The sequence below is a fragment of the Gopherus evgoodei genome, chromosome 3 (genome assembly GCF_007399415.2).
Source record: "Gopherus evgoodei ecotype Sinaloan lineage chromosome 3, rGopEvg1_v1.p, whole genome shotgun sequence".
Lineage (NCBI taxonomy): Eukaryota > Metazoa > Chordata > Testudines > Testudinidae > Gopherus > Gopherus evgoodei.
Window position 1 is genome coordinate 223,067,437 of NC_044324.1, and position 21,370 is coordinate 223,088,806.

General features: G+C 51.0%; 1 protein-coding gene across 2 annotated transcripts in view; it reads left to right on the top strand.

Moving 5' to 3' along the window:
* The window catches only part of BUB1 (BUB1 mitotic checkpoint serine/threonine kinase), a 74,148-nt gene that overhangs the window by 25,690 nt on the left and 27,088 nt on the right, over positions 1-21,370 (top strand). For both annotated transcript variants that reach the window (XM_030558221.1, XM_030558222.1), the window contains 8 exons: positions 671-729; positions 1,110-1,247; positions 2,712-2,807; positions 3,995-4,085; positions 4,500-4,581; positions 5,455-5,635; positions 13,441-13,528; positions 15,608-15,846. In XM_030558221.1, the coding sequence (XP_030414081.1) occupies positions 671-729; positions 1,110-1,247; positions 2,712-2,807; positions 3,995-4,085; positions 4,500-4,581; positions 5,455-5,635; positions 13,441-13,528; positions 15,608-15,846 (974 nt within the window). The remainder of the gene's footprint in view (positions 1-670; positions 730-1,109; positions 1,248-2,711; positions 2,808-3,994; positions 4,086-4,499; positions 4,582-5,454; positions 5,636-13,440; positions 13,529-15,607; positions 15,847-21,370) is intronic.

Sequence of the window (21,370 nt, forward strand, 5' to 3'; positions counted from 1 at the left end):
CAGCCAAGTGCTAGTTCATCATTTAGCAGCAAGGCATTCCCTGGGAAATATCCTACCCTCTTCCATCCTCTGACGCCACCACCTCAACCAAGCTTCACAATTGTCATTGCTGTGTACAGTATTAAATTGTTTAAAACTTATACTGTATGTGTATATATATGTGTGTGTGTGTCTGTCTGTCTATCTATCTAGATAAAATGTATTTTGTGTGGCAAAAAAAAAAATTCCCTGGAACCTAACCCCCCCCTTACACTCTTATGGGGAAATTGGATTCGTTTAACATCATTTCGCTTAGAGTGGCATTTTTCAGGAACATAACTACAACATTAAGCGAGGAGTTACTGTACAGTAGTCTGGAAAGGTTGAGGGCCACTGGTTTAGTGGATCTACTTGTTTGATTGCAGCTTTCCTTAAGAAAGCGCAGTTATAGTGCGAGCATGGGGATATCACTGTCTGGGAACAGCCCATCATGAAACCACTGCAATTCTTATTTGTCAGCGACTCTCCTCGGGGAAAGACAAATATCTCTTATTTGACACAAGCTGGGAGAGATGATGCTCAAAAAGCTGAAGTGTGTTACTGGAAGTGTCTGAAATGAAACTAGAATTCATGTAAAGAGGTTTTTTTATTAACCCCTCTCAGACTAACACTCTTACTCTTTCCTTTGAAGGCACTCAAATGAGAGCACTTCTGGTCTCAAATTAGATCACTGCACAGCGAAGAAAGAAGGTAATTACCGAGCAGTTTCAAAACCAGTGATCCCATAGCATGTGTCTTATTTATTCTGTCTGGGGATGCATACTATGCAGCTCTTCCAGTGTCCGTGAGTCAAGTCTTCTTACTTGGGAGTTACCAATATTTAATAGAGATATGTGGAGGTCAGTTTATGTTGCAGCTATACATAATGCCACTGTATGCACTGAGACAAGTTGGATTGATTGACATGCCTAGAACAGCATTGTACTCCAATCTTTGTGTCTGCAGATCATAATGCCAGTTGCACTAAATAGTATTAGAACACTGGTGCTTACCATCAAACCATGGGAAATCATAGGCTCCAGAATCTGCTTTGACATACTCAAAAGTTGTTTAAACTCTTCTGTTTTTAGCACCTAGAATTGGAAATGCTTCTGTCAGCTTTGGACATGCTTCTCAAGCCACCCCGAATACCTCACTGGGAGGAGTGATGCAGGCAACTCCGTTCAAAGTGCAGCCCTCACCCACTGTTCATACTAAAGAAGCACTGGGTAAGCATGTGGGGTAAAATCCTAGCTCCACTGGGCTCCTTTGTCATAGACTCCAGTGGAGTCAAGATTGCATGATAACCTCTTAAAACCAAACCTACTTACTACAAACTGGCTTTAGGATACCTATGCCTTTGTTGGCAAGAGGAAACCATGTGACTACTAGCACATTATGAATTCTTTCCCATTTGGATGATGATCTGGAACAACATGATGTGTCCCTTTTTTAATGTTTTGTGTTGGAGGATGGTACAAAGTTCTTCACTTACTGAGCAGCCTAAGTACCAAAAGAAATGCCCATAATTTTAATAGAACCTCTCTCTGGATCTAAATTACTGTTGCGAGCCTGCTGTGGTTCTGTCTGCAGGAAAGCCTGAGATCCTTTGTGTCTAATGCTGTTGCCAAGCAGTTTCTGTTTCCAAGTTAAGAGGAACTATAACAGATTACTATAGTGGAGAGCTAAGGAATGGATAATTTAGCTGCGTAAATGGTCACCTTTGGTCTTCAGCAGCTCCTTGTCACAAAACTGGGCAACAGCAAGTGTGTCTCAGTTTTTATCCATCTCTGATGGAGCATTGGGTGTCTAGTTTGCTTCTTCGTCCTTTGTCACAACCTCAGCCCTCTGGCTGGGTTGTTGGTAGTCCTGTCCCCTTTCAGGTTGCTAAAAGGTCGAGTGCCTGAGGAGGCCAGCCTTCATAGCTAAGTAATGCAGCTCTTGGTCACTGAATGTGGCTCACTTACTCAAGGCTTTAATAAGTCCTTTTTCTGGGTTTAATAGGGGAACCAAGTCCTACCCACTCTCTGGGTTCCAGGCCAGGCCCCTGTATAAAGCAATTGGTACCAATCTCTCCCAACTCTTTGCTATTTCTCTGGCCTGCTTCCTACTATGTTCATACTGTAGACTATTCTTCTGGTTCACCCCTTTGGTCCTCTCCTCCCAGACATTAAATATAAATATTTATAATCAGTAAACAAAGAAATACTGATCAGCCTATTGTCATACGTAGAGCAATACAATCCTGATCCCACTGTATCCCTTTGAAAACTTGTCACCAGATTTTGTCTTTCAGTACTAAAGCATCTTAACCACTGACCAAAATTAGCCTGCAGTTTAATTCAAATTGTATATATCTCAGAGAAATGAAAATTGTTGATTGGCTCAAAATGTCTTAATCTCTGCAGGTATTTGAGGGATCCACTAGCAAATAAAACTATTAACTACACTTTAAGCCTCATTAAAACACTAAGTAACTTCATGGTACTCAATAAGGTATAAAAGTTCACTCTTGTTTCCATTATTTGTTCTGTTCAACACCTGCTGAAGGTATTTAAATACAGAGTCCAGAAAGACAGTCCAGTGATTAGTGCTCTCTTTTGTACCTTTGATTTTTGTCCATAATGAAAAATCCGATAACTTTTGAAAGGTGTTTCTGCAGCTGTTCTGATGTGTTTATTTTCTCTTGTTAGGATTTTTAATGGACATGTTTCAGACACCTATCCTGCCTGAAATGCCTTCTCTTCAAGAAAATCAGGAGAAATTTGAGGCCTATTGTAGAAAAAGTGGTATGTATAATTGAGTTTTTATCCACAATCACACTGCAACCCAATATAAACATTTGTGCCACATTTAGTTTTGGTGTGGGAGGAGAGCAGTCCTTTGGATATGCATGGGAAATGGAAGAAGCTTAATCCCACAGAATTTCATATCATGAATCTGATTTACTGGAAGACTCTAAATTCTTGTGCAAAGGATTAGGAAAAGTAAAAGCACACTTATATTGCCTACAAAATGCTGTAGAAGAGTGTGCATTAAATTGGGTTTAAATAATTTGTTGCTTCTTCGTAACTATTTCTCTGGCACTTGAAACACAATTCCAGAAAAGACCTAGTTAATACTTTGTACTGATCTGCAAAATTTCAGCCTGAAGAAAGGTCTACCTTACCATAACTCTTCCTCCTCTCATTACTCTGAAGTTTGTGCAAATCAGTTTAACATTTTTGTGTTGGGTCGGGGAAGGACCAGATCTAGACTATAATGTGCATAGTGTTCTTCGCCAAATATTAGTATCTTAACTGCAAGCCTTCATTAACTATACAGGTAACCTGGCAATTTAACAGTAGCACAATGCATTGGCAAGCTGAGATTGATATAGAGACTGATTTCCTCCGGTCCTGTACCTCTGAGCCAGCATGCTCTCAGTTTCTAGTGGGGTTACAGTTCTCTGCACAATAAGCCCCTGTTTGTGGCTATGGAGTGGAAGAAGCTCCCTTAGTAAACCCCTGTAGTCTCTAGAATAGCAAAGCCTAGACTGATTCGTTCTACTGGATGCAAACTCTGAGGACACTTCTGGTAGATGGCTGAGATGTGAAGAGGCAGGACCATGTGTCAGGACCATGTCTCCTTTCATTTTTCTTTGTTCCCACCTCAACCCCTTGCTGACCCTGTTAGCTTGCCCTTTCTTATGGCAGACAGGGATCTTCTTTAGAACCTATCAGGTCTGTCCCTTACAGCTGTCTCAGACTGAGAGAGACCCTCTTTTGCTTCATCCCTACCCTGGGACTGAGAATAGTCTTCTGCCTAAAGGATGCATATGTAATATGCTACTGGAACATGCTTTATACTGGAGTAGCTAGCATTTCCAGTCCCATCAGTTCTCTGATTGTGTAGGGATGAGGATGTGGCCATTTATTATGATGCTTTTTAGGTAAAGCTGAAACAATGTTGACTTAATTCTTTCTTTGTCATCTAGAGCCTGGTAAAAGCATGAAAGCTAATGATGCTGCCCCTGTTGTGTCTGCTTTTTCCATTTTTGAAGATGAGAATGAAAAAGAAAACAATAGGTAAAGAGAAGCTAGTCATAAATTGAATCCCTTGTCTCTGGGATATCATGTGGGTTCAGTAGTGCCATTCCATTTAGTCCTGCCATGACTGCATCAGCACTATCAGTCAGTTTAGATCTTCGATTTAGGAAATGTACAGAGAAAATAAGGTCCCCAAAGACTGGGGAAATGCCACATGAGAAAGCCTTGGCTGCTTCTCCATGAAATGGCTGATGTCTTCTTGAGCATATTTACTGTGATCATGGTTCTCGTGTGGCTTGCCTGATAAGTGTGAGCAGATACCTGTCATGGTCTCAGAAAGTAATCTCGGACTTTTGCAGACCAATTTTCTAGAAAGCTAATATCAGCTCTGGCCTCTTAACTTTTGTGTAGGTTGTTCTGCTAAAATGACTTCTAAATGGCAGTTTCTGTTAGGTTCCCACAGCAAAAAAACAAGCTTCCCCAGGCCAGAGCCTTTGGAGAACATCTCTTACTCAGATGTGCTGAGCAATCAAAAGTAAGTGTGCTTATTTCTAGCAAAGCTTAGCCTAGTAGAGTAATGTAGAATTGGAGGGCCTTGAAATGGTTGCCTTTAATGCTAACCTGTAGAGATCTGCAATTCTATTCCAGCATTGCAAAATCACTAATCTGTATCTGCACAAAGAATCCCTGGCATATTAACTTTTGTCTCCTAGAAATTTCATGGGCAAGTCACTGGAAATCTGAAAAACTTTGAAGCCCGGGGTATGTTTCCAGGAGTGTGACTTTCCCATCCCATAAATACAGCTTCCCCCAATGAAATGTTTTTAGAAATGGGAAAACTATGGTAACACATGGCCCAGATGTTACATTTAGTGGAATTTAATGTTGTCCAGTCCAAATGTCACATAGCTGGAAATGTGAATTGGAGGCCAAGACCAACAAAATCCGAGGAGAGAAGTTTGTCCCTGGAGGAACTGAGCTTCACTCCTCTGAGTCGTCAGGATCCAAGCATGGGTCTGCACGTGGATATAATGTGCATCTGTGTGAGTGGGGAGGTGGAAGACAGTGCTTCAGTATTACCATGACTAGAGTAGTTGGGGTGGCTGTAGTGCCTTAATAGTCCTGCTCCTTGGCCTCTGGGCTGGGGTTATAGGTTAAGCTTTGGAATTTGGCAAAGTCCAAGTATGCAGAGGTGACCATGGTGGCTTATTTTTGCTAGCAATGTGGAAACTGTATTTCTGCCTGGAGAAGGTCGGACCAGAATACACTCGTTCTCTCATTTGTGTCAACATGTTGAGGGTATCGATGACTGTTGGCTGGAAAAGCACTGTGAGGTCCTGCATGAACTGCAGGTATCACAGACTTATTGTTAGCTCCCCGGTGAACACTGCTTGATCCTTCTGTGTAGGAAGGAACTCGGACAACAGAGTTCTTGATGGATGACTCCACTGTGTGGGCTCTGCACTGTAATAACAAAACACTGGCGCCCAGTCCCAACAGCACAAGAGACTTTGCACGTGCTACACAGCTTGCTTCAACCCCATTTAACTACCTGTCAGCGCATTCGTGGCAAGCCATGGAGGACAAAGGTAAAGGGTTACATTATAAAATGATGTGTAATTGAGAACATGGCATCTGATTCACCTCTGCTTTACTACGGTCCCGTGCCAGCATCACTTCCCATATCTCAGCAGCTACTTGGAGTTCATGACCCCAGCATTACAGTATGTGGGTGCTAAATAATTTCAGGAAAAAGAGTGACAGGGAACCTGAGCCTACATAGCACTAAAGCTCCTCTGGGAGTTGTAAGTTGGCGGGGGAGAGAAGATAGCAGCAGTTTCCCATTCTGCAAGGATTCCCTGATGAGCAGTTCCTAAAACCCTTCCAAACTGCTGGTTCCTGAAAACTCCCTTAAGTAGGAGTCAAATCTCAAGTTCCTTGCTTGTCTGTTTCCCTTATGAATACCTTCATGGTTGCTTCCATACTTTTCTCTTGTGTGCAATGCCCTCCTTCAAACCATAAAGCTACCATGCCTCCAAAGCTCCAAACCATAAAGCTTCTAAATCCCTCCCTAAGAACTGCTCCTACCATAGTGCTTACAGAGCACTGGCGACTGACTGGGTAGGCAGGCAGTGACCTGAGCCTGTTGCCACTGATCGTATGTCTCATTAACAAAACATAGCTGTACCTACTAATTGTACACACAGTTGTTCTAAAGGAAATACAGGCATGTATTGCTATTGCCCCTTCCCGACATGTCTTTCCACTCTGCTTTGTCTTTAAACTGAATTGAAGATTCTTTGGGTCAAGAACTCTGTACAAACAATAAGTGAGAGCATGTCAATAACTTAAGGATAAGAAATGTAGAGCTTATAGTTACCAAAATCAAGAAATTCAAAGTTGCATTTAAACTTGAACAAAAGGCATTTGGAAATGCAGCTAAGGTTGCCCAAAGAATCCTGTTTGTACCCTTGTCCAGATGCCAGCTTCGCAGCTTCCTTGTTCCCTCAATATCTGCTTTTAGATATTGTTTTGGGGTCAAGAAACCTGTCTTTCAGCAGGATACTAACATCTGTTGTGTCGAGTGCTGAAAAATGTTTGCAATTAACATTCTTCTTCGAGTGATTGCTCACATCCATTCCAGTTAGGTGTGCGCGCCGCGCGTGCACGTTCGTCGGAAACTTTTTACCCTAGCAACTCCAGTGGGCCGGCAGGTCGCCCCCTGGAGTGGCGCCGCCATGGCGCCCAATATATATCCCTGCCGGCCCGCCCGCTCCTCAGTTCCTTCTTACCGCCGTGTCGGTCGTTGGAACTGTGGAGCGCGGCATAGCTGTCCTCCACGTCCCTAGCTCTCCTAGTTTCTATCGCTTGTTTATCGCTTATCTCTAGTTCTATATAGTTGTTAATTAGTATTGTTAAGTAGTATAGTTTAGTAAATAGCTGTTAAGTAGTTTCTTGCCGGGGGCTTAGCCCTTCCCGGCACCGGGCGCCAGGCTCATGCCTGTTTCGCCAGGCTTCAAGCAGTGTGCGGCCTGCAAGAAGCCCATGCCTACCAGCGATCCCCACGAAGCGTGCCTGAAGTGCCTCGGGGAATCGCACAGATCTGACAAGTGCCGCATCTGTAAGGCTTTTAAGCCGAGGACAAAAAAGGAGAGGGATCAGAGGCTCCGAACTCTCCTAATGGAGGCGGCACTTGACCCGTCGACTTCGCAGACCGTGGTTTCGGCACCGGCACCGGATCGCTCCGGCACCGAGAAGACTCCCCGGCACCGACCTTCTCCGGCACCGGAATCAGAGCCTAGGCCGTCGAAGTCTAATACTCCGGCCAGGCAGACCCGGCTTGAGCGCCCGGCCTCAACATCGGCCGCGGCACCGCCGGCACCGTCAGCACCGTTGACTCCGGGCCCGGCGGGTCCGTTGAGTCCGGTGCCGCCGAGCTCCCCCATGAGATCTGGGGTTGAGATAGTGGTCCCGTCCACTCCGGAGACCTTCGCCTCGGCTCGGGACCTTATTGCCCTGACTGAGCCCACTCGGCTGCCACCCCCGGTACCTCCGGTGCGGGTTGTGTCCAGAGGCAAGCCCATGCTGTCGACGCCGCCCAGAGACAGTCGTTCGCCATCCAGGTCCCGACGTCTTGGGCGCTCCAGATCCCGACGCCGCTCGCAGTCCCGGCACCGCTCCCCTCAGCGATACCGGTCGCACTCGCGGCAACGGTCGGCATCGAGACGGTCGCGGTCAGGCTCCAGTCGGCGTCACCGGCACCGCGACTCCAGGAGCAGGTCCCGACGCTACTCACCGCACCGGTCGACCTCCCGGCACCGAGCTGGTGGCAGGTCCCGGTCCCGGTCCCGGTCTCGCTCGACCTCCCGGCACCGAGCTGGTGGCAGGTCCCGGTCCCGGTCGATCTCCCGGCACCGAGCTGGTGGCAGGTCCCGGTCGATCTCCCGGCACCGAGCTGGTAGTAGGTCCCGGCACCGAAGCGGCGCCCAGTACCGAAGCGGCGCCCGGCACCGTGACAGATCCCGGTCCCGGTCCCGATCCCGGCACCGGTATGACTCCCGGCACCGGTCCCCGGCACCGAGACGATCCTCCGTGCCGGCCCGCGCAGACCCGTACCATCCAGGGTCGGCCCCGCCGTGGCCCTCGAGGCAGCCGTCCGTATCCTCCCAGACGGACAGCGGCTATGCGCTGGGCACCGACCGGCAGGCGGCGCTGTTTGCTGATCCGCCGCTGCAGGACCAAGGCCCACAACAGTGGGGATTCTGGACACCCTGGGCGTACCATCAGGCCCAGGGCCCCCAGCAGCTCCCTGCTAGGCCGGCGACTGCGGAGCGTAGGGCCCCTGAAGCCTCTTTGTCTCGCCCCCCTCCCTCCCCGGAAGGGGACGAAGGGTCCAAACAGCAGGACTCCGCTGTGGCTCCGGAGACAGAGGCGAGGGCTGAGGAAGACCCTCAGTTGGACACTATTGTGCCTGGGGTCTCATCATCCTCCTCCCCGGATGAGGCGGTGGCGGGTACCTCCTCCAACAGTCCCCCCCCGCTGGATCTCAGGGCGCACCAGGACCTCCTCAGGCGATTGGCTCAAAACCTGAGTCTGCAAGCAGAGGAGGTCTCGGAGATAGAGGACCCAATTGTCACCATCCTCTCTTCCGATGCTCCCACCAGGGTCGCCCTGCCGTTCATACGGACCATCCAGGCCAATGCCAATACTATCTGGCAGTCCCCGGCCTCCATCCCTCCGACAGCAAAAGGAGTCGAGAGGAAGTACATGGCCCCTTCTAAGGGGTACGAATATTTACATGTTCACCCGACTCCCGGTTCACTGGTAGTGCAATCGGTGAACGATAGGGAGCGTCACGGCCAGGAGGCTCCGGCCCCCAAATCCAGAGAAGCCAGGCGGATGGACCTCCTTGGCCGTAAGGTGTATTCGGCTGGGGCGCTGCAGCTCAGGGTCTCTAACCAGCAGGCCCTGCTGAGCAGATACGCCTTTAACTCCTGGGTGGCAGTGGACAAATTTAAGGAGCTGCTGCCACAGGATGCTCGCCAAGAGTTTACGGCCATCCTGGACGAAGGCAAGAAGGTCGCGCGCACGGCCTTACAAGCCTCCTTGGACGCTGCGGACTCGGCTGCCCGTACCCTCGCGTCAGGAGTTACGATGCGTCGCATCTCCTGGCTGCAGGTTTCCGGCCTTCCGCCAGAGCTCCAGCACACGATACAGGACCTTCCTTTCGAAGGCCAGGGCCTGTTTTCCGATAAGACAGACCCCAGACTTAAGAGTTTAAAGGACAACCGGGTCATTGCGCGGTCCCTCGGGATGCACACCCCCGTGACACAGCGTAGACCCTTTAGGCCGCAACAACAGCAGCACCGTCGGCCGTTTTCCCAGTTCCGCCAGCGGCAGGACCTTTACAGGCGCCGCGGCAGGAACGGGAGGCGCAGGCAGTCGGGGAACCAAGGGGGGCAGAACCAAGGCTCCTCAAAACCCCCGCCTGGTCCTAAGCCTTCATTTTGAAGGTGCGCTCGAGGGCGCAGTAACAGTTTCCCCTATGGATCCTTCCCCCCCGTTTTCCAACCGCCTTTCGTTTTTCCTCCCGGCGTGGTCCCAAATAACATCGGACCGCTGGGTCTTAAGCGTGGTGCAGACGGGGTACCGCCTGCAGTTTGTTTCGTTTCCTCCTTCCCGCCCTCCTTCCTCGTCCCTCTTCAGGGACCCCTCTCACGAGCAATTCCTTCGGCAGGAGGTGCGGACGCTCCTCAGCAAAGGAGCTATAGAGGCGGTTCCCGAAAACGAGAAAGGCAAGGGGTTTTATTCCCGCTATTTTCTGATCCCCAAGGCCAAGGGGGGCCTCAGGCCTATCCTCGACCTGCGAGAGCTCAACAAATACCTCGTGAAGTTGAAGTTCCGCATGGTATCCCTGGGGACCATCATTCCATCCCTGGATCCGGGAGACTGGTACGCCGCCCTCGACATGCAGGACGCGTATTTCCACGTTGCCATTTGGCCACGCCACAGACGCTTCCTCCGCTTCGTTGTGGGGGCTCGTCATTATCAATTTGCGGTCCTCCCGTTTGGCCTGTCCACGGCCCCGAGGGTGTTTACAAAATGCATGGCAGTTGTCGTGGCGCATCTTCGGCGCAACCGTGTCCACGTGTTCCCTTATCTGGACGACTGGTTGATTCGGGGCACGTCGGAACAGCAGGTGTACAGCCATGTCCGCGTGATCACCGGCATGTTTGCGAGTCTGGGCCTCTTGATAAACACAGACAAGTCCACCCTGAGGCCCACTCAGAAGGTGGAATTTATCGGGGCCGTCCTGGACGCCACTGTGGGCAGGGCCTCGCTGCCTCGGCAGCGGTTCCAGACCATGGCGGCGATCGTTCAACGCTTGCGGTCAGCCCCGTTGACGTCAGTGAGGTCATGTCTAACCCTGTTAGGCCACATGGCGGCGTGCACTTTTGTGACCGACTACGCTCGGCTCCGCATGAGGCCTCTCCAGCTGTGGCTTATCAGTCATTACAGGCCAAGGCAACCGCTAGACATGTTAATCACAGTCCCCCAGAAGGTCTTAGATTCCCTCGGCTGGTGGTTGGACCAGTCCGTATTGTGTGCGGGTCTTCCCTTTCACCCGTCTCAGCCCTCGGTATCCCTGACAACGGATGCCTCAGATCTAGGCTGGGGGGCCCACCTAGGGACCCTGCGGACGCAGGGCCTATGGTCCCAGGAGGAGGTGGGGCTACACATCAACATGAGGGAGTTGAGAGCGGTCCGCCTTGCTTGCCAAACGTTTTGTCATCAGCTTCAGGGTCGTTGTGTAGCCGTGTTCACGGACAACACGACGACCATGTATTATATCAACAAGCAGGGCGGCACCAGGTCCTCCTCCCTGTGCCTCGAGGCGATACGACTTTGGGACTTTTGCGTAGCCCACTCCATTCACCTCAGGGCTTCCTTCCTTCCCGGAGTGCGGAACACGCTGGCGGATCGATTGAGCAGATCCTTCCTGTCACACGAGTGGTCCCTTCGCCCGGACGTCGCTCTCTCCATTTTCTGGAGGTGGGGTTATCCCCGGGTGGACCTCTTTGCGTCCAAGGTGAACAGGAAGTGCCAAGCGTTCTGCTCCTTTCAGGGCAGGGAGCCGGGGTCGATAGCGGATGCCTTCCTCATCCAGTGGTCGACCCACCTGTACTATGCGTTTCCTCCGTTCCCTCTGGTTCACAAGGTCCTCCTGAAGGTGCGCAGAGACAGGGCTCGTGTGATCATGGTGGCCCCGGCATGGCCCAGACAGCACTGGTACACCATGCTGCTAGACTTGGCCGTAGCCGACCCAGTTCCCCTGCCCCTTCATCCGGACCTGATTACCCAGGACCACGGGTCTCTCTGTCACCCAGACCTGCAGTCGCTGCACCTAGCGGCGTGGCTCCTGTGTGGCTAACTGGTTCCGAGCTGCGCTGCTCCACGCCTGTGAGAGAGGTGCTCTTGGGCAGCAGGAAACCATCCACAAGAGCCACATATTCGGCAAAATGGAAACGCTTCTCCTGTTGGTGCGTAGAGAGAAATCTCCGCCCTATGGAAGTTTCGGTATCCGAAATCTTAGACTATGTTTGGTCCCTCAAAGGGCAAGGTCTGGCCTTATCGTCGTTGCGAGTCCATCTGGCAGCTATCTCCACCTTTCACCCGGGTGCGGACGGTCGCTCCGTTTTTTCTCACCCGACGGTGTCGAGATTTCTTAAAGGGCTGGAACGGTTATTCCCTAACGTCCGTCCCCCTGCTCCAACCTGGGATCTTAACCTGGTGTTGTCCCGGCTCATGGGGCCCCCCTTTGAGCCGTTAGCTACTTGCTCCCTGCTTTACCTCTCTTGGAAGGCTGCCTTTCTAGTGGCCATCACCTCGGCTAGACGGGTGTCGGAACTCCGAGCCCTTGTGGTAGACCCCCCATATACGGTCTTCCACAAAGACAAGGTACAGCTTAGACCACACCCTGCCTTTCTACCCAAGGTGGTCTCAGCCTTCCACGTCAACCAAGAGATTTTCCTCCCGGTTTTTTTCCCCAAACCTCACTCCTCAGGCAGGGAGCAGCAGCTCCACTCGCTGGATGTCCGTAGAGCTCTCGCGTTCTACATAGAGAGGACCAAACCCTTCCGCAAATCCCCCCAGCTTTTCGTGGCGGTAGCGGACCGTATGAAAGGGCTTCCTATCTCCTCCCAGAGGTTATCCTCGTGGGTTACGTCCTGCATCAGGACCTGTTATGACTTGGCCCATGTCCCTACGGGCCGTGTGACTGCGCATTCTACCAGGGCGCAGGCGTCGTCGCTAGCTTTCCTCGCCCGTGTGCCCATCCAGGAAATCTGTCGGGCAGCGACCTGGTCATCGGTCCACACCTTTGCTTCCCACTACGCCCTGGTACAGCAGTCGAGAGAGGATGCGGCCTTCGGAACGGCAGTGCTCCGTGCCGCGACTTCTCACTCCGACCCCACCGCCTAGGTATGGCTTGGGAGTCACCTAACTGGAATGGATGTGAGCAATCACTCGAAGAAGAAAAGACGGTTACTCACCTTTGTAACTGTTGTTCTTCGAGATGTGTTGCTCACATCCATTCCACACCCGCCCTCCTTCCCCACTGTCGGAGTAGCCGGCAAGAAGGAACTGAGGAGCGGGCGGGCCGGCAGGGATATATATTGGGCGCCATGGCGGCGCCACTCCAGGGGGCGACCTGCCGGCCCACTGGAGTTGCTAGGGTAAAAAGTTTCCGACGAACGTGCACGCGCGGCGCGCACACCTAACTGGAATGGATGTGAGCAACACATCTCGAAGAACAACAGTTACAAAGGTGAGTAACCGTCTTTTCTGTGCTAAGTAATAGAGAAGAAGTGTTCCTCTCACTTTTTAACTTTAGGAATGAAGAAAACTTAGACCCTTGGGCTTGTATTTGTTACTGCAAGAGCAGAAGCAGAACACTTTTCAGAATGGGTTCAGTGCCTATTTGAAAAGCTTCTCTGATTCAGTGTGCAGTCAGCATTCTGGGACTCTAATGCCATCCACAGCAACATTTTAAAATGAAATGTTCAACAGTGACTTCTAGTGCACGTAGGCCACAATCATCAATCCTGGACAGCTAAAGTTAGTCATGTAAATGAATGACTTGAATTTCAGCTTTTTGCTCAGAACTCATTGAAGTCTAGGAGAAAAACATTGGGTTGGGAGTTTTCACTGTTTTGCTGAATAGGTTAATATGTTCCAGTACTTCTGTCTCAAAATTTGCTAAAATCTCCAATGAACTTCTTGCTAACTAATCACACAATCCATAGCAAATATTTGTGCTGAGTTATGCTAAATACTTCTAGTTCACAAACTGCTCTTTAGCAGTGGGACAAACTTGTCATGCACTTTTCTTCAGAAAATGCAGTCCACAACAATGAGGGTAAGATGGTTCTGGATTCTTCTGAGGAGCAGTACATGGAGGCGTCCAAACCCAAGAAGCTAAGGTAGAGTATGACTTGTTCAGATGTTTGGGATTTCAAATGCCTATGTGAAGACTTCTTGAATGATATCAGATTTGGCACCTCTTCCATAGTTAATGGAGACCTGCTGTCTCACAGATGCATTTCTCTACATGCTCTGGAATCCATATGCTTACTCTGATTGGCTCAACATTTTGCTGTGCCTCATGAGGGGCCTGGGTAGGATTAGTTAAGCTTAGGGCTAGAGAGAGAAAGCTCCCTGAAAATCATATTATCAAAATCCTGTGCACACAATGTTTCTTTTTGTGCACACCTGTGGCTCAAACTCACTCTAATCCTTCTCAAATTAATATTGCCCACCGGGAATTGATCTAAGTTAGTGCACAGTACCCACTACCCTTTGGCATAGCAATATTTCAGAAATTATGAGGGTAAAGTTGGGAACTGGAACATGGGCTGACCCAAACTGACCTGCCAAAGAGTGAAATGCATTTGGTCAGCAAAATATCTGAGTAACTGAAGGTACGTCTACACTGCAAAAAAAACCCCAACCTTGCAGCACCAAGTCTCTGAGCCTGGGTCATCTGAGGTAACGGAAAGGATTAATTAAGGAACTGCTGAAGGGGTCCTAAAGGAAGCAGCTGGAGAAGATTCTAGAACTGCTGAGAGTGGGAGTCACACAGGTCTATTGTAAGACCTTTGAGCATGGGAGAAAGTTTGGGTTGGAGAGCCAGAAGGCTGAGGGCCTGGGAGAGCAGACTCCATGGGAGTAGAAAAGATTCCAGCCAGGAAGGGCTGAGAGTAGCCTGCCAAGGCCAAGAAGAGATCCTGAGACCAGACTCAAGGGGGAGAAGAGACAAGCCCCAGGGGTGAGCATTATTTTGTGTTTTATGCCAATAAATTAGGCCCTGGGAAGAAGGGGTATTAATGGACAAAAATAAAGCTTTTGTGGAGCTGGGAAACAGAGGCAGGGCCGCTGCAGAGCTATACGTGGCCAGAGGGTACTGTAGGACAGGCAAGCCCATTGAAAGGTCAGGTATGTCTCTGTAGTTGTCAGAGGTGCAGAAGGATGTCTTCTTGCAATGGGGATTGTTGGTAATCTGTAGGCATATTGTAACGATCTTCAGGTGTTGGTGAGAGGAGAGTGAAGGCAATATCTCTTGAATTCTCAAGGTAAATGTGAAGGGGTGGCACCATTTAGCAAATTGGGAGTGGCTTGGGCTACGCTCCGTGTTTGAGTGTAGGCCAGGTGCAGGTCATTCCTCTCTGCTGTACCTGAAATAAACCAAAGTTTTGCCTTGACAAAGCAAGTGCTGGACACTGGGAAGGGAGCACTGTAGGTCAGTGTTCTGTATTATTTGTAAATGTTGAGTGCTTGCTAGTACGTGTTGTGGTGGGGCATTGCTCGAAGAAGGCAGGGAAGGTTGCATTACAGAGGTAGCATGTATATACCTTAACTTTATTTCCTGGGTTTTCAGAGATTTGACTTTAGCTACTCTCTACATTCTGGAAGGACATGAAGCAGCACTAGGCAAAATTTCAACTGTATATTAAAGCCTTTTGGGGCAGTTAATTAGGGCTTCCGCACAACACTATTATCCCAAATAGCTACATGGGGAACCCTGTGGATGGCAGAGGAGCATCTTGCAAAAGCTCTTGCTTTTTTTCTCTTTCAGTATGAATATGCTGTCCTTCGTTGTCTGGGGTTGTCCTTGCATCTGGATACGTGATTCTTGTTTGTTTTAAATGGAAGCAGATATTCTGGACCGCAGCTCTGCAGCAAGGGATGGAATCTGTGGCTAGGGAATTAGAGTACATAGGGGCCCTGCCCATTGGGAAAGTTCTCCTGAACCCTAGGCATTAAAGTAGTTGACTCAAGCCCTGAAGCGTGAGGATTTGTTTCACATAATTTTTTTCAAGACCATACAAAAATATAGTGACATTAATTTAAAGGAATACAGATACATGCCATTATTGACCTTGGGGCAAACAAATGCAAACATAAGTTTATTGCTTTACATGTTTTTATCATTTTTTTGGACATCGGGAGGGCCAATTCATTACTGGCAAGTAACTTCATGTTTTTTGTGTTTAAATATGTAGCCCAGTTTTGGAGCAGAGCCCAGAACAAGGATCTCTGCCAGGAAATGCACCCTCTGCAGCTGCTTCACTAGTGTTAAACCAACAGCTAGCTGCTGAGAAGGCTATGTTGGAGACTTTGCAAGCAGCCAGGGGATATTCAGATGAGGAAACAGTGCTAACTGCATGTAAAGAGTCCGTCAGTACTCCACAGATTCTCGTATGTGCAGAGGACAGGATACACCAGAATGTTAAAGCTCCAGGTACTAAGGGTCAACAGTATCATTCCTCGGTTAAAGCTCGGATTTAGGTAGCTGTATATTTTCCTTCCAATGTGCAGTTGGTCTGAAGCAAGCAACTATGAATCTATGAAATGTCTTGCAATTTCTCTAAAAAGTGTTGCTTATGAGTAGTGATCCAACAGCATGTGGTGGGATAAGGCTGCATATTTCCTGCATCTTGTGAGGTGCTGAGTGCCCTCAACTCCACTGAATTTATTGGAACCTGGGGATTCTCTCAGCTCCTCTGTCAGATCAGATCCAAAGGTTTGGCTTTATTAATGCCTGTGTTTTCAGGTAACAGTAGCTTTTATATTCCTTTTATTAAACTGTTTCACCCACTCAGCCAAATCTTGGATCGTCAACGCCAGGACATACATAAGGGTTCATGGTAAGGATAATCTGTCATTCTTCTTCAAGGGCTTGCTCATATCGATTCCAATTAGGTGTGCGCGCGCCGCATGCACGTTCGTCGGAAGATTTTTACCCTAGCAACACTCGGTGGGTCGGTTGGGTCGCCCCCTAGAGTGGCGCCGCCATGGCGCCGGATGTATACCCCTGCCGACCCAACGGCCCTTCAGTTCCTTCTTACCGCCCGTGTCGGTCGTTGGAACATTGGAGCCCGTCTTAGCTGATCTCCACTTCCCTAGCTACTCGTAATTCTCTTACTAATTCTTGTGTATATAGTTATATTTTCTATAGTTGTAGTTAGTTTTATTTGTTCTATAATATAGTTAGTGTTTATAGTTGAGAGTGGTTTGGGGATTAGCCCCTTCCCCGCACCCGGTACCGGGGCCCGTGCCCGGTTCACCGGGCTTCAAACCATGCTCGGCTTGCCAAAAGCCGATGCCAACGGGAGATCCCCACGACTCCTGTCTTAAGTGCCTCGGGGAATGCCATCTCTTGGATAAGTGCCGGATCTGTAAGGCCTTTTAGCCAAGGACGAAGAAAGAGCAGGACTTTCGTCTCAAACAGCTCCTGATGGAGGCAGCTCTTACTCCTCTGCCCTCGGCACCAAACGCCGGACAGTCCACATCAGGGAGAGTGCTTCTTCGGCACCGGATCGCACCGGTACCGCTAAGGCCCCTGGCACCGACCGTCGCCGGCACAGATGTCTGCTCGGCACCGTTCCCTCTCCCTATGGGTTAAGAAACATAAGACTCCAGCTGCTTCCGTGCTGCCTGCACCACAGTCAGAACACCTGCCTAAGTCGGACTACCCGGCACTGCCACCTGCCACGGCACTGCCAGCTTCAGCACTGTCGATTCTGGTCCCTCAAGGGCCATCAAATCTGGTGCCTGAAAGCTTTCCGGTGCATGCCGTGGTTGAGCTCACTATTCCCTCCACACCGGAGACCTTTTCCACAGCGAGGGAGCTGATTGCGCTGACGGAGTCTGTGCTGCCTCAACCCCCAGCACCGCCGGTGCGGGTTATACAATCGATTGGCAAGCCTGCCCTGCTGAGGCCATCCTCTGTCGGCACCGCCGAGAGGCACTGATCACGATCGCGGTCCCACCGGCGCTCTCGATCCAGGTCCCGACGCTGCTCGCAGTCCCGGCACCGCTCTCCATCTCAGTACCGGTCGCACTTGCGGCACCGTTCAGCGTCCCGTTCGCCGGCCCGGTACTCTCAGCACCAATCTAGCTTCCGGCATCGTGCCTCTCACAGCCTCTCCAGACGTCAAATTTCGAGATCCCGGTCAACCTCCCAGCACCGCTCCGGTCATAGGTCCCGGTCACGTTCTTGGTACTGGTATGGTGCCCAGTACTGCTCTCCGGTGCCGCACAGAGAGATGTTGTTTAGAGATGGAGACCCTCCCCAGGGCTTTTCAGCTCCCCCGTGGCCATCTCGACTCACATCTGTGTCATCTCACGCGGACAGTGCTTCCTATGCACAGGACCATGACTCAGATGTGCCCAGCCGAGTCTTCCAGGAGACCCAGGCCCAAGAACAAGGACCTCATCAGTGGTCATTCTGGACACCTTGGGCATATCACCAAGCCCAAGGTGCACCTCCAGTGCCATGACGCTCCGTACCATCGGAACACCGGGTACCGGAGGCGACTGTCAGCCACCCTCCTCCTGCGGGTACGGAGGAAGCTCCCATTCAGTCAACAGACTCTCAGGTTCCACCTGAGCCTGATGTCGCCCAAGAACAGGAGCCCATGCAGGACCCTCTTGTCCCTGGCCTTTCCTCTTCCTCCTCTCCAGATGAAGCGGTGGTGGGGACATCCTCCTTGGGCCCTCCTCCAATTGACCTGAGGTCATATCAGGACCTCCTGAGACGCGTGGCCCTGAATATGAATCTTCAGGTGGAGGTCCCAGAGATAGAGGACCCTGTGGTGGATATTTTGTCAGCTGACACCCCCACAAGAGTGGCCTTGCTATTCATTCGTACGATCCAGGCAAATGCCGGTACCATCTGGCAGTCTCCAGCCTTTATTCCGCCCATGGCCAGGGGAGTTGACTGGAAGTACATGGTGCCCTCTAAGGGGTACGAGTACCTGTACGTGCACCCTCCTACCTGCTCCCTTGTCGTGCAATCAGTCAACAAAAGGGAGCACCATGGCCAACAAGCTCCTGCTCCAAAATCAAAAGAAGCTAGGCGCATGGACTTATTGGGCTGCAAAGTATACTCTGCTGGGGGCTTCCAACTCAGGGTGGCAAACCAGCAAGCCCTGCTTAGCCAGTACAACTATAACACCTGGGCGGCGGTTGGAAAACTCACGGAGTTAGTTCCCCAAGACTCCTGCCAAGAGATAGTGCCCTTTTGGAAGAAGGTGGCGAGAACTTCTCTCCAGGCCTTGCTGGACGCAGCCGACTCCGCAGCCAGGACTCTGGCTTCAGGAATCGCCATGAGGCAAATATCATGGCTTCAGGTGTCAGGCCTTCCACCTGAATTACAACACACCATACAGGACTTGCCCTTCGATGGCCAAGGCCTATTTTCTGACCCTAGACTGCAAAGCCTAAAGGACAATAGGGTGATCATGCGCTCGCTCGGGATGCACACACCGCAGACTCTGTGCAGATCCTTCTGCCCCCAGCCTCACCGCCCTTACCCCCTGCCTAGGTCACGACAGGACTTCTGCAGAAGGCGCGGCCGAGGCAATCGCAGATGGCAGTCTGGACCCCAAGGGGGTCAGAATCAGGGTCCCTCCAAACCACCCACGGGACCCAAACCAAACTTTTGAAGGCATGCTCGAGGATGGCGTGCCAGTTGTTTCCCAGGATCCTTCCCCTCCCTTTTACAACTGCCTCTCCCTTTTCCTCCCTGTGTGGACCCAACTAACTTCAGATCTTTGGGTCCTACGCACGGTAGAATTTGGATACCACCTCCAGTTTATTTCGCGCCCCACCCCCCTCAGGGATCCCTCTCACAAGCAATTCCTTTTGCAAGAGGTACGGACACTCCTTGCCATGGGAGCTATAGAGGAGGTACCGGAGGACTTGAGGGGCAAGGGGTTCTACTCCCGCTGTTTCCTAATCCCCAAGGCGAAGGGAGGTCTCAGACCAATTCTAGACCTGCAGGGACTCAACAAGTTCTTGATAAAGTTGAAGTTCTGCATGGTATCCCTGGGGACCATCATCCCATCCTTGGATCCTGGAGACTGGTATGCCGCCCTCGATATGAAGGATGCGTATTTTTACATCGCCATTTATCCTCCGCACAGACGGTACCTCAGGTTTGGGGTCAACCGTCAACATTTCCAATTTATGGTCCTTCTGTTTGGCCTCTCCACAGCCCCAAGAGTGTTCACAAAGTGTTTGGCTGTAGTCACCGCCTCCCTCCGTCGTCGATGCATACACATCTTCCCGTATCTCGACGATTGGCTCATTTGCGGGGCCTCCGAGACCCAAGTAACGCGGCACGTGGGCATTGTCAAGGACCTATTCATCCAACTAGGCCTGATGATCAACCTGAAGAAATCTGCTCTGGTTCCCACACAAGGAATAGAGTTCATTGGGGCCGTTCTGGACTCCAATCTCGCCAGGGCCTGCTTACCACAGCCGCGGTTTCACCCAATGATATCGATTATACAAGACCTACAAAAATTCCCAACCACTTCGGCTTGAACTTGTCTCGGCCTCCTGGGTCACATAGCTGCCTGCACGTTCGTGACCAAGCACGCCAGGCTACGCCTACATCCCCTTCAAAGTTGGCTCTCCTCAGTATACCACCTGGGGAGACACAATATAGACAGGATCCTCATGGTTCCCCCGAGACTCCTAGGCTCCCTCGACTGGTGGTTGACGCCCTCCCTGGTGTGTGCAGGAATGCCGTTCCATCCGCCCTGACGACGGATGCGTCATCTCTTGGCTGGGGTGCTCACCTCGGACATCTTCACACTCAAGGCCTTTGGTTCTCTCAGGAGCTGGCCTTGCACATCAATGTCCGAGAGTTGAGAGCAGTCCGCCTTGCGTGCCAGGTGTTTCAACAGCATCTGCAAGGCTGTTGTGTCTCAGTGTTCACAGACAACACAACAGCCATGTATTACATAAACAAACGGGGGGACACGGTCCTCCCCCCTTTGTCAGGAACCCATTCAACTCTGGGACTTTTGTATAGCCCGCTCGATAGACCTAGTAGCGTCCTTTCTCCCAGGGGTTCCGAACATCTGGTGGATCGACTCAGCAGATCCTTCCGTTCTTCTTCGAGTGATTGCTCATATCCATTCCAGTTAGGTGTACGCGCCGCGCGTGCACATTCGTCGGAAAACTTTTACCCTAGCAACTCGGTGGGCCGGCAGGTCGCCCCCTAGAGTGGCGCCACCATGGCGCTCCATATATACTCCTGCCGGCCCACCCGCTCCTCAGTTCCTTCTTACCGCCCGTGTCGGTCGTTGGAACAGTGGAGCGCGGCTTAGCTGACCTCCACTTCCCTAGCTACTCGTTTTCTCGTATATAATTATGCAGTTATAACACTTTTATATATATATTTGTATGGTTAGTTTAGTTAGCGGGGTTCAGGAAGTAGCCCCTTCCATGAGCCCAGTGCCGGAGCCATGCATGGCTCACCGGGTTTTAAAAGGGGCCCGGCTTGCCAGAAGCCGCGGCCGAAGAGAGATCTACATGACTCCTGTTGAAGTGCCTCAGGGAATCACACTTGACAGATAAGTGCCCCATTTGCAAGGCTTTTAAGCCGAGAACAAAAAGGTGCGGGACTTTCACTTGCCCCTCCACCTTGGGCGCCGAGCGATGTTCAAGCGGCGGGCAGAAGCGCCTCCTCGGCACCGGACCCCGCCGGTACCACCAAGGCCTTTCGGCACCGACCGTCGCCGGCACCGATGTCGACTCGGCACCGCTCCCTTCTTCCGAGGTCGAGAGAGTCTACGATTCCTGCTGGTGCCTGGCGGCTCCCCAGCACGCGCCGTGGTTGAGCCCCCTGCTCCCGCTACTTCCGTGCCACCTGCATCGCAGCCAGAGAGCTCGCCTCAGTTGCGTTATCCGGCACCGTCACCTGCAGAGGCACCGATGACTTCGGCTCCGTCGATTCCAGTCCCCCAGGA